Raw genomic sequence first — 12,694 nt, 5'->3', positions numbered from 1 at the left:
TCAATGGAATCAAGAATATCAGACCATCTGTCAAAGGAGTCACATGATCACATTTTTCCTAAGCAGAAAATCAGCATATTAGAATGATTTCTGAAGGATCATGTGACACTGAAGACTGGAGTAATGATGCTGAAAATTCAGCTTTGCATCACAGGAATAAATTACTTAAGATGCATTAAAATAGAAAACATTTTAAATTCTATTATTATTTCACAATATTACTATATTTCTATTGTATTTTTTTTAAAACTGCAGCCTTGGTGAACACTGAAAGAAGGCTTTTCTAAAATATTAAAAATTCATAACAACCCCAAACTTTTAGGTAGCAGTGCATGTAGCTAAATTCGTTTATTATATTTAAAAAAATAAGTAATTATTATATAAAATATATAATAATGCTTAAGCTGAAACAGTATTTATTTAATTACTTTTCAAATCTTATTAGCATTCTAACTGCAACTCAAAATAATTTTTTTTGAGTTGACATTTTTTAAATCTGTATCTTAAGAGATATTAGAACTACTGAGAAAATAAGAAAATATAATTATATATCATTAAAACATTATAAATGCAGTGAACATGGGTGAAGTAGTTCACAAACACTTGATATAAAGAAACACATCATACATAGTTTATTAGTGCTGATTTATGAAAATGTGCTCACAGTCAGAGATCATTTCGTTTCATTGTTTTTATATGGAAGATGTCCAATTGTACACTTTTAACATGAAAAAACATGAAATACAAAAAGAAACTTTATAAGTACAAAAACAAACAATGTACAAGGTGCTGCATTTCATCTTTTTCTCCCCCTGTGTGCTTTCCGTTGAGAAAATTAAAGTGCAAGACAAACACCAGGGTTCAAATGTTTTCGAAAGAAACTGCCCAACTCCGAAACAAATATCAGATCCTTTTGTAACTTTTTAAAAACATATTCAATACACAAACCATGCATGGACTGACTAAAAAAAAAGAGGTGGTATTTAGATTATAACATTAGACATGTTAGATGTCTATGGTAAAAATGGCAGGGTAAACTCGTGGCATACTGACACGCACAACAAATGAACACGTACGCAGATTCCACGGGGTTGATAGGAAAACGAATGAACAATTCTACATGACTCGGTGAGAAGTTAATGTGCTAGACACGTCCGCAATTGAGTTTGTCACAATGAAACATACGAATTACCGACACTGATGGGTAATTACAACACACGATCGGCACCTTGACCACTCGTGTGACCAGCGTGTCATTTTGGTTTTCCGTCTTTTTGAGGGCAACAGTTTTGTGAGCCTTTACAAAACAGTAAAAACAAAGAATCCACTCCATGCTTCAGAGCGTAATCACAACCTCATAAATAATGCGAAGAAAATGGATATTTACAGAGCACAGTGGTTTGTATGAGGCACTATGTTGTACTGAACGTTTTACATTTCTGCGGTGTGACATTGTACTTGCAACAAAAAATGACATTATTCGTCAATGGACTATGAGGATATGAATAATCTATCCATAAATGGATGGAAGTGATCATATGCCCGAATGTTTCATTTATTCCCATGGAATAATATGGAAGTTCATTTCCGCCACAGAATAAAAAATAAAATAAAAAAGGCGATTGCGGCCTTTTATCTAAAAATTCAGACTTTTTTCTTGCAATTACAAGTTTGTATGTCACAATTCTGACATTTTTTTCAGAATAGTGAGTTTATATCTTGCAATTCGGACTTCATAACTCACAATTGCGAATTTTATCTCGCAATTGCAAGTTTATATTTCTCAATTCTGAGAAATTAACTCAAAATTATGAGAAAAAAGTAAGAATTGCGAGTTTATAGCTCGCCGGACTTTATAACTTGCAATTGCAAGTTTGAATCTTGCAATTCTGAATCTTGCAATTCTGACTTCATAACTCGCAACTCCAACTTTCTCAATTCTAAGAAATAAAAACGAGTTTATATTTCGCAATTCGGACTTCATAACTTGCGAGAAAAGTCAGAATTGCGAGATATAAACTCACAACTGCGAAAAAGTCAGAATTGTGAAAACTCAATTGCGAGATAAAAAGTCACAATTGCAAGTTTAGATGTCTCAATTTTGATAAATAAAATCAGAATTGCAGGACATTAACTCACAATTTTGAGAGAAACAAAGTCAGAATTGCGAGAACTCGATTGCGAGATAAAGTAAAAAATGCGAGTTTATATCTCGCAATTGGGAGAAAAAAGTCAGGAATGTGTGATAAAAAGTCACAACTAGTTATTTTATTTCCTGGCGTAAACAAGCTTCCATAAAATTACACTTTTAAACTGCTTTCAATCACTTCTCAGGTATAAAAAGGAACTTTTCTGCTTCAGATCAGTCAAATCGGATTATTTACACTCATTCCTCAACTATGTCATTCCTCAGATCCACATGAATCTAATGTTCCAGTTTTCAGTCATTCCTTTGAACGTTGCAAATAAGAACTGTCTTAGTAAATGACTTCATTAACTGTCTGTGGTTATTAATGCAAATTACATGTTTTTTTTTTGTCAATGTATTCTTCAAAAAAACTAAGTCTGATGTTTTCTTTCACAGGATATTGAGATATAACATTAGTATTCAAATCTCGAGACCGCAAACGAGGCAGGATATTAGAACTGTGCACTGCCTTTACAAGGGAAAATAAATCGTAATATAAAACACAAATTGATCAAAATGCAACAGGCCCAACCAATACCACAAATTAAAAGCTCCTGCAATTATAATAAAGGCTTCAATTAATTTTGGTTAGTCAAAATTTGAACCTTGAGTAAACCGAGCAGAATTAAGCATGACATATATAGCACAATCATTCGACGAGTCTAAATGTGTCTTCTGCTGATGCACCGCTAGCGTGTACCGTAGTAAATCAGCACCAGTGAGCAGCGGACGTTCAGTGCAGTCAAACTGCGGATTGGTGACATCACTGCGTTGTGAAGCACAATCATTTGCGTAGTTAAACCCGTTTCGCTTTTTTAAAGCACCATTACTCTTTAGTAAAGTTATCGCTTCTACTCATTCCCCATCTCACATATATTACTACAATATTTGAATAAATAACTACATCTGACTCCAAATCTCTTCATAAATAATTAGGAGTGGCTTTGCTTTTAAACCCCTTTATCCATCAACAGCGTCTGCTGAGATTATATCATCTTGAGTAAGCTTTAAAGGAGATTTTTTTTATCTCAATTCATAGCCTTTCAATACTTTTGAATTTAATAAAGCGCATCAAATTAATTGTTTTAACTATAGATTATCATTTTTAAATAATAATTACGGAATTACAAATAAAGTGACAATTTTTTACAACACTTTTTCCTCACAAGATCAAGTGTAATATCTGAAACACAAACCACTAATAAAAACTGTGTTTAAAGGCTATAGAAATAGAGCAAAATTCTCTTTTTAAGAGATAATCAACACAAAGAGAAGCTGTTGTGGCGCAAACTTTGTATTGTTTTCCATAAATAAATAATTAGTACATATTTCAGTCTAAATTTAAATAATATCAAATTTTAGAAATTTAACATCTTCTAATTTTCTTGTACATGCTTTTAGGGTGACAGTGCACACTTTACTAGTAACTAATAATCGGAATAATATTTCATGGTAGCAATATAGTGACGATGGCTATACATTTGGAAAAACAAAAACATTTACATTTAAAATGTAATTTTAAATTCTGGTATTCTTAACCTATGAAGATATTCTTCTGGGCTCACAGATAAACTATTTACATCTGTTAAGTGCTATTTATGTTGCTGTAAGAAAACAACTGGACAGACCTGAACGAGGGGGAGGGGGGGTGGGGGTGGGGGGGGGGGGTTGAGAACAATCCCGAAATCACAGCCTCATTTGCATATTTAAAGGGACGTAAGAGGTCTTCGTTTTTCTATCCACCTACATTGTGCACCATCTGATCCAGTAGTGTCGTCTTGACCTTCGCAACAGCAACTAGATGTAGTCATTTCGAAGCTTTGTATATAAGGATCTATTTGTGACGTTAATAATACTTAAAAAACTGAACGCATAACTACTAACCCAATCATTGGGAGAGAGAGGGACTTTTTTTAAGAACCCTGAAGTTGCAAACCCGTAATATCACTCTTTGTCATCTGACAGCTACAAACACTCAAATGTCTCAATTCATGTTTACAAACACAAACATGCAAAGATGTAGAGCAAGAAAAGATCGACTGCCCTTAATGGCACTGAGCGTGGGGACAAACGCAGACGGATGCTAAGCAGTTCTTCTGTGACTATGACTTGTCTTTTTTAGATGTTTAGAACTGAGCCGGACCAGATTGGACTGTTATTTGCGAGTATATCTATTCAATGTCAAAACAGTCAAAACATTTGTTTTAGGTCACTTAAATTCATAATCTCTTCAACAGCATTCCTGAAATCTTCAGGAATTCACTAATGTGTCATGTTATTAATATGAAAATATGAGTGTAGTTGCTGTTTGAAGGCAACAATGAGAGGTTGTACTTCTATACATTTTTTTTTTTTTACACAGAAAGCAGACATACCCACTCGAGCTCAGCCAAGACGGTAAACCTCAGATTGACTACAGGCTAATATGCGATTCACAGAAGCACTGGAAAGGCATTGAGATCACGGAGTCTCTGAGAAAGCAGACGGTTTGCTGTCGGCTGTCACGGGCCGTCAGGTTTGGGGGTTTCTCCAGACAAGGAGCCGAAGCAGCTGGAGATACCTGCTGAGTTTGGCATGGAATCGGCGTGTGGCTCCACAGGAGTCAGGGTAATTTCCACGTCTCCTCTGTCCCCTAATAACGTTGCAGGCGGGAGGTACGAGATGGCGCTCTGTGGCACTTCTAGGGGAACAGGCCTTCCTTCTCTGTATAACGGCGCACGCTGGATGACCATCCTCCTGCTGGTCAGCTCGAAACCGGGTTGGTTGGGATCTTGCATTAGCAGGACGGACTGCTGCTTCTCCGGTTCTGGTGCGGGTTGACACTGCACCACTACGCCTCTATTCTCAGCGTCTGTCACTTCCTGGATGGTCGGAAGTTGGCTAAGCATCAAGCCTGGCTGGTCCTGGATCACAATTTCAACCAACTGCGAAGGAGTTGCGGGAGCACAAGAAGGCATGGCCTTTTGGATTACTCCTCTTGTGAGCAAAGTTGGATTAGGATTCGAGGTTGGGGCTGACTGTACATGTGGTACCACGTCTTCAGGTCTTGGCTTTCTGGGTCGTCCTCTTTTGCGTTTTGGAGCAACGCCAGCGGCTGACACTGAGGTGGACGGGTCAGGGCCCCTCTTTGGAGCCGCCGGTCGCGCTCTCTGGACGACAGGGGTCGGAGCAGCGGAAGTGGTGACCGTGACCGAAGTTTTCTCACGCTCAGGGTAGGAGAGATTAATGCCCGATGGCAGAATCATAAGAGGGACGGTGCCGCCTGGTTGAGAGGGTATCGTTGTGACGGTAATGGGCAAAGTGACTTGAACACTTCCCGAATCGGCTGGTGCTAGACACGGTGGGGAGGTTTTCTCTGGGACGGTGCCCCTGGGAAGGAGCTGAGGCAGCTTCTTCATGTAGGCCTCCACTCGAGCCGACTCCACCTTGTTGGTCGGTTTGTCACTGACCTGCTGCTTATTGGAGGGCGGCTGTTCCACACCGTCTTTCTCTTTTTGCTGCCAAAAACATCAAGTTATACTTTTTTCTTAAAGTATTATATGTACGATTTATAGTATTTGCTACAGCTAATATGTGACATTATCGCAAAACGACAGAGGTGGAAAGTCCAGGGGTCAGAAAGTAAAAGTCCTGCCATATGTTTATTCCACCCATGAACTCAGTCAGCTGATTTCACTAATTAGTTCTATCTCCTAGCTGAAAAACTGTGCTAATTAGCAAATCCAGGTGATTAGAACAAAATACTGAGGAGGACTTTTACTTTCTGAACCTGGACTTTCCCCCTCTGCAAAACGAGCCATTAAAGGGGTTAGTTCACCCAAAAATGAATCAAGCCATCCTACATGAATATTACTTTTTTCTTTCAGCCAAACACAATTTGAGTTATTTAAAAAAACAGCCTGGCTCTTCCAAGCTTTATAATGGGAGTGAATTGTACCTAGAATTTGAAGCTAAAAAAAAAAACACATCCATAAAAGTAATCCATACGGCTACAGGGGGTTAATAAAGGCCTTCTGCGATGTGTTTTTGTTAGAAAAATATCCATATTTATAACTTTACAAACTATGATCACTGGCTTCTGGTAACCTTCTCTGACCCGACGCATGACATATTGATGAACGCTGAAGCGCAGAGGATAGAGCAAAACAAAACACTGTCATGAGTCTGAAACGAGAATTTTTACAGAGAAATGTCAGAGGAGCTTGAGTTTGTTACCCAGCCCTGTTTTTTTTTATTTAACCGCGAGACGTCTAATCCTACGTCATGTGTCGGGTCAGAGGTCATTCTTCTGCCAGAACTCTAGCAAGCCAGAGATTATTGCTTATAAAAGTTATAAATATTAGGGCTGTAACGATTAATCGCGATTAATCGAAATCCAAAATAAAAGTTTGTGTTTACATAATATATGTGTGTGTATTGCGTATAATTATTTTGTATATATAAATACACACACATGCATGTATATATTTGAGAAATATTTGCATTTATATACTGCATATATATTTTTATATGATTTATATTATATATACATATAACTATTTTATATATAAATAACACATTTTTATTAAATATATACATGCATGTGTGTGTATTTATATATACAAAATAATTATACACAATACACACACATATATTATGTAAACACAAACTTTTATTTTGGATTTCAATTAATCGCGATTAATCGTTACAGACCTAATAAATATGGATTTTTTTCTTACAGAAACGCATAACTTTGCTTCAGAAGGCCTTTATTAACCCCCTGGAGCCGTGTGGATTACTTTTATGATTGATGCGCTTTTTTGGCCTTCAAAAAAATAAGGTACCACTCACTCACTCCCATTATAAAGCCCAGAGCAAGGATTTTTTTTTCTATATTATTCCGATTGCGTTTGGCTGAAAGAAGAAATTCATATACACCTAGGATGGGTTGAGGGTGAGTAAATTATGGGATCATTTTCCATTTTGGGCAAAATACCCCTTTAAGGGTTGGCTGACAGTAAATTATCTATTAGGACCTTGCTACTTAAATAAATAAATACACTGTCCTTAAATATTGAATTCAGTTAAGAAACATAACAGTATGAAAAAAAATGCACAGATATGTGGGACATTTTTTTTGATGATATTTGACAAATATTAAACAAATATTTGCAGCAATCTGAATCAACTGTTCTTGAGAGAAGAGCAAAAATGACTGACTTATGAATCATTATGAATTATTTTTCATTATTATCATTATTCATTATTATTCATTATTATAATTATGAATTATTCTGATTATTTTATTTGCATAGCATTTTTTTTTTAATTAGTAGGGATAGAAATGAAAATAATAATATACCTTATTATCCATACTGCCACTATCCTCATCTGCTCCACCTGCTCGGGAAGCTGCTGAAATCTTTTTGATTACCTTATGAGGTTTGGAAGATCCACCTAATAATAATAAAGAAAAAAATAAGAAATATACACACACACACACACACACACACACACACACACACACACACACACACACACACACACACACACACACACACACACACATATATATATATACAAAATATTATACAAAACCAGCCAAAACCAGTGTTTTTAGCATTAACTAAAACTAAAACCAAAAATAAAAAATAAAAAATTCATTACCTGAAATAAGATAAAATTATTTATCTTATTTTATTTATCTAGATGCCAAGGCTAAATATCTCAAGTTGAAATTCTAAAATAAATAACTTGATAAACACTACATAAACATTAAAAAAATAAAACATTCTAACTAAATTGAAAACAGAAAATATATATAAAACATATCTAATTCAAGTAATTAACAAAGCCTGTATCAATATAGTATATCAATGATACTACAATAACTCTGAGCAAAATGTAACACGTCATCTTACTATTTACTTGACACGTACCTGCAAGAGCGGCTGAGGTGACGAGCTCGGCTTGGCTGCAGCGTGGGTTGACGATGTGCTCCTGCACGAGGAAGCGTGCGATTTCTACCACCGTGTCAAAAGAACGCTTCAGGATCTTTTGGGCCCAGTCACAGATGAGTTCACAGGCTGCTTCGGTGACCTCTTGCTTGTAGGTTTGCACCAGTTCTGTCAGTTCAGACTGGAGGTGGCACATCAAATGGGTATGTAAATAGAATAATTTAGCATAAGCATAATAATGTTCAAATTAACCGATAGCCTGTATTATTTTCATGTTGTGAAAGCAAATTAGAGAAAAAGTCTGTAGTGGAAAGACAATCATACCGGGTCATTTTTGAGGTCCAGGTTGGGCAGTAACGGCATGTTTAACACGGTCTTTCGACGTATCCCACTATAGCAGTATGTGCTGAAAATTATGTTAAGGGACAATATACTATACACTAAGTTTCATCAAATTGAAAGAGATTTTTAGTTGGAATTCAGTTAAATGATTATCAATTGAATGGAATGAAATTCAAATGTCAAAAGTATTAGACATATAAGACATTTTAAAAACCTCTCAAAACCAAATCATTACAGATATATTCCACCATGGAATAACAAATAAAAAAGGTAATTGTGTCTTTTATCTCACAGTTCTGACTTTTTATTTCGCAAATGTGAGTTAATATAAATAAAAAGTTGCAATTACATTTTTTATTTTTTTATTCTGTGGCGGAAACAAGCTTACATTGTATCAAGACGAGTGTTGACAATGTGCAGAAAGCCATCTAAGTATCTGAAATATTAAATCTTTAACAGTGCAATGTGTGTGTTTTCATAACATTTATGAATCACTGTACTATCAATCTGATGATATGGTGTCTTGGACTTCTCTAGATAGGGTTTTGGAAATATTTTGAGGCAAAAACGATTGTGTTTTATACAAATTAAATGAAATCAGGGACAAAAGGATATTTGGACTGTCCTCTACCGCCCAGTCTTCGTGCTTTAATGTTAGGGAAGATGTCTCGGATGATTTTGCCAAAATTTGCTGCACTTAGAGGCCGATGCTGCAAGTTGTCACAGTGCTTCCTGTTTAGATATAAAAGACATCAGTAAGCAATCATTGTATTTTTGTGAAAAACTGCAAACATGGGACAGAAAAAAACAGATAATAGTCCGCTAAAAGTCTAGGTAAACAGATGGAAAATGTTTACCTATATAAGATATACACATTTATTAGATATAACCACAAGTAATACTGTCTATTGGAAGTATCGTAATTATAAGTTTCCAAGTCGTAAATTAGACATGAACTCAAGTCGTATTTACTACTGGGAAACTCTGAGATCATTTTGATACCCGACTTTCTGATTTGGACGTGTCATAAACTTTAAACGAGCTGCTGCAACTTGTATTCTTTATTAGTTTATGCATATTAAACATACATGAATAAACATTTGAAGCATATTGTATGTTTTATACACACCGAAAATAGCATGTATTTGACCGAAATTTCAATATCATCAGCTGACTATCTAGCGCGGTGACTGTTTATATGGTTGTACGAATGGGATGCTAGATTTTATAAAAAATGGAATATCATCAATACAGTTTGGCTTTAATATGATTTTTCCCAAAAAATAGGCAAGAATAATTCTGGTGTACTCAATGATTCCTATACTTTTCCGACAACAAATCAGTCCTTACCGGTATGTCTCGTAAACATCTTGTTTAGGCAGGCAGGTGTCAGGATGTTCTTCCAAGTGGCTACGGATCCAGTTACAGGTGTGAAGCTGGTCTGCTGTGTTGACCGAGTTTGAATCACCACTGGTGCACACAGAGAAGCAGTTTGTAAACATGTTTCACATATAACATTTCTTGTCACATTAGTTGATTGGCTAGGATTTTAAAAAGGACCTCAAATATTACTATTCAGAATTGATATATAAAAAAGAAAAAAAGAAAAAAAAATACAGCATTCTAGTTTAAACAAATGGAACAAGGCTGACTGAAGTATATTTGTGTGATTTTATGACCAGTACCTCTTCTCTCCTGTACTTGGACCTGAGGGTAGCTGTAGATAAAGGTAGAGTTTGTCGTTGTCAGAGAAACGCTGTACTTCTTCCTGAGAGGAGACATGTCACAAGGAGAAAGAAGAAATGAGGGAAAGAAATGTTCTCAAAAACACTGCAAATGTACATGTAAACTGAATGAGTGTGTAATATTATACTATACAATAAGACACAGTTATAACACAATATAAACATGATTGGTGGTAGCCTAGTTGTTATGGATCTGAACTGCTAATGTAATAGTCGTGGGTTCAAATATAATCTACCACAAATGTCCCTTGATGAGATACTTGAGTGTTTCTCCAGTGTTCACACTAGCTAACAAAAAGTGTCACCCTATTATATCCTTGTTATAAATAAGAGTATAACTGAAAATACACTTGATATCAATTTTACAAGAAGACTGAAATCTCATTATACTTTATCCACTTACCAAAATTTTGTCCACTTTGCACTGCATATTTTTACTGTGGAAAAAAAATAAAAGATAAGAAACATGCATGTATATTTTGTGCAAATAAAGATAGAAAATAAAAATTATTTTTTTCTAACATTTCTGGTAATAACGGTAAAAAATATCAATAAAAGCCTAAATTCAATCTGTTCAGCGAATAAAGTGATTGTGTTTCTTCAGAAAATTTGGACTAAACCACTCGATTTATATGGATTAGTTTTATGATCGCTTTATAAACTTTATGAAGTGGTAGTTGCGTAGCTGTCAAAGGAGGGACAGAAAGCTCTCAAATTTCATCAAAAAGATCTTAATTTGTGTTCCGATTCGAAGATGAAAGACTTATGAGTTTGGAACGACATGAGGATGAGTAATTAATGACTTTTTGGGGGGGTGAACTAATAACCCTTTCATTTTAAAGGTAATATACCATTTCTTCTGGTAATACAGATTTAATATCGTATCTGAAACACAATGTAGAAAGAGTAAAAAGTAGTAGTTCTTACGAAATGTTGCTCTTAAGCTTCTGCAGCAGCATACTGGGCTCCGTCTCCCCCTCCCCAGCCGAGGCTTCTGTCTTTATATGATCTTCTGCCATGTCTCAACCACACTGGACTGACAAACTGCATTCAGAACCCTCCTGGACCTGAAGCTCTAGATAGAATATGAGGCAAATGTTAATATGTGTTCACATTAGGTTTCGGCTAACTTTCTAGAGTTCTAGAGTCTGATAGGCAACAGTATATTTTGCAAAAGTAAATGAATTATAGGTTTATTGAGAGAAGCAACCAGGGTTAAACTAACACAATTCCACTGTTGATTAATGCAACTAAATGTCAACAGTAAAAGTTGTAGAGTGTTTGCAGTTTTTAGACCATATTTGTGGTATTAGGTTTTTAAAAAGCAAATTTGTTGTTTTATAGTATTTCTTTAATATGCACAACAACATAAAGTCTCCAGATAGTCTTAGAACAAACTGCTTACTGGTAAACAATCAATTCGTCACATGTCTGTAAATGATCCTCAGTTTCACTACAAACTAGCATATTTAGGCCATGTTTACACATGCAGCTACAGACTGTAAACACGCAATAAAACCACGCAAGCGCCTACATTCTCCCACGCCTAAACGCTCAAGACATTTCCCCCGTTTTGAAAATACAGCCACTCATGAAACTGTTGTCAGGTCAATCGGATAGCGACCATGCCCAAATACTGCAGGGCTGTTTTTCCTGCCCCAGTCCAGACATTTGCTCATATTCAGCACACACGCGCCCAATGAAGATCTCAACATAAGATACTGATGCTTTCGGCCGGTGTATGCATGATACCAGGATCAAATCCGATCACTCGTTATCACTTAATTGCGTGATTTAATCTAATATACGACTAGCATACATGAGACATGCACACTTCTGGTTGATTACACCCATGTGTATCTCTATGTGGGCGTACAGAAAGGCCAACCAACCAGAAACTAGACGAGGCCATTGGTTATTTATGACCAAAAGCTCATTTTAGCGCAAGTTAACCAAATTCTCAAACGCAACTTCTCATTGATCACTTGAAATAAACATCACAGCAGCCTAACGTTAGTTTGAATGAGTGTGACTTAGCAGCTAATAGGCTAACGTGAGTTCGAACAGGCCGAAGAGACGTCGACTTAACGAAACCGACAAAAAACGAAGTTATTTTACTATAATTCAAAATTTAATGACACCATTTGTAAAAATAAATAAATACACAACTTTAGCTTTTAGTATATGTATGCACACGCTAGCTATCGTTAATATCATTACCAGGCTGTTCCTATAGAGCTAGCTAGCCACACTTGTACGCCTCGAAAGCCTTCGATTATTACATTAAAATACCTGGCCTTACTCATAAAAATACCCATTATCATTGTACAAAGTTTACCTAATGCAATATCTCATTCAAATACAAAATAACGATACCGTTTATTTTATAAACGAAAAAGAAACTACCTGAGACAAATATAGAGCAAAAATCCCCTTTCAGCTTATTTTGTGATTGGACGACTGTGTTATGTCTGCCTGACTAC

The 12,694-nt window shown here is 35.8% G+C and overlaps 1 protein-coding gene across 5 annotated transcripts; it reads right to left on the bottom strand.

The window, feature by feature from the left end:
* Positions 1 to 609: 609 nt before the first annotated feature.
* rfx5 (regulatory factor X, 5) lies at positions 610 to 12,674 on the bottom strand. Of its 5 annotated transcripts, none has more exons than XM_079591350.1 (10): positions 12,618 to 12,674; positions 11,139 to 11,286; positions 10,615 to 10,648; positions 10,152 to 10,234; positions 9,817 to 9,936; positions 9,082 to 9,198; positions 8,449 to 8,527; positions 8,107 to 8,305; positions 7,530 to 7,624; positions 610 to 5,685 (listed from the first exon to the last, which is right to left on the bottom strand). In XM_079591350.1, exons 2-10 carry the CDS (start codon positions 11,228 to 11,230, stop codon positions 4,690 to 4,692), a joined length of 1,815 nt encoding a protein of 604 aa, XP_079447476.1. In that variant the 5' UTR covers positions 11,231 to 11,286; positions 12,618 to 12,674; the 3' UTR covers positions 610 to 4,689. The 5 variants fall into 5 exon arrangements, with proteins under 5 accessions (XP_079447476.1, XP_079447480.1, XP_079447478.1 ...); XM_079591354.1 differs by lacking the exon at positions 12,618 to 12,674 and adding an exon at positions 12,550 to 12,598; XM_079591352.1 differs by lacking the exon at positions 12,618 to 12,674 and adding an exon at positions 12,554 to 12,583.
* Between the last annotated feature and the right edge of the window lie 20 nt (positions 12,675 to 12,694).

The sequence above is a fragment of the Phoxinus phoxinus genome (genome assembly GCF_949152265.1).
Source record: "Phoxinus phoxinus genome assembly, chromosome: 19".
NCBI classification, from domain to species: Eukaryota; Metazoa; Chordata; class Actinopteri; order Cypriniformes; family Leuciscidae; genus Phoxinus; species Phoxinus phoxinus.
Note: the sequence above shows the minus strand (reverse complement) of the source record. Positions and strands in the feature narration are given on the sequence as shown.

Bases quoted from the DNA above. Each gene is read 5' to 3' on its own strand.
- rfx5 (XM_079591350.1), bottom strand. From the start codon at position 11,230: ATGGCAGAAGATCATATAAAGACAGAAGCCTCGGCTGGGGAGGGGGAG. The intron at 10,235-10,614 runs GTAAGTGGATAA...GTCTCCTCTCAG, and splicing joins GCAAAGTGGACAAAATTTTG to GAAGAAGTACAGCGTTTCTC. The intron at 5,686-7,529 runs GTATATTATTAT...TGTTTTTGGCAG, and splicing joins GTGGCAGTATGGATAATAAG to CAAAAAGAGAAAGACGGTGT.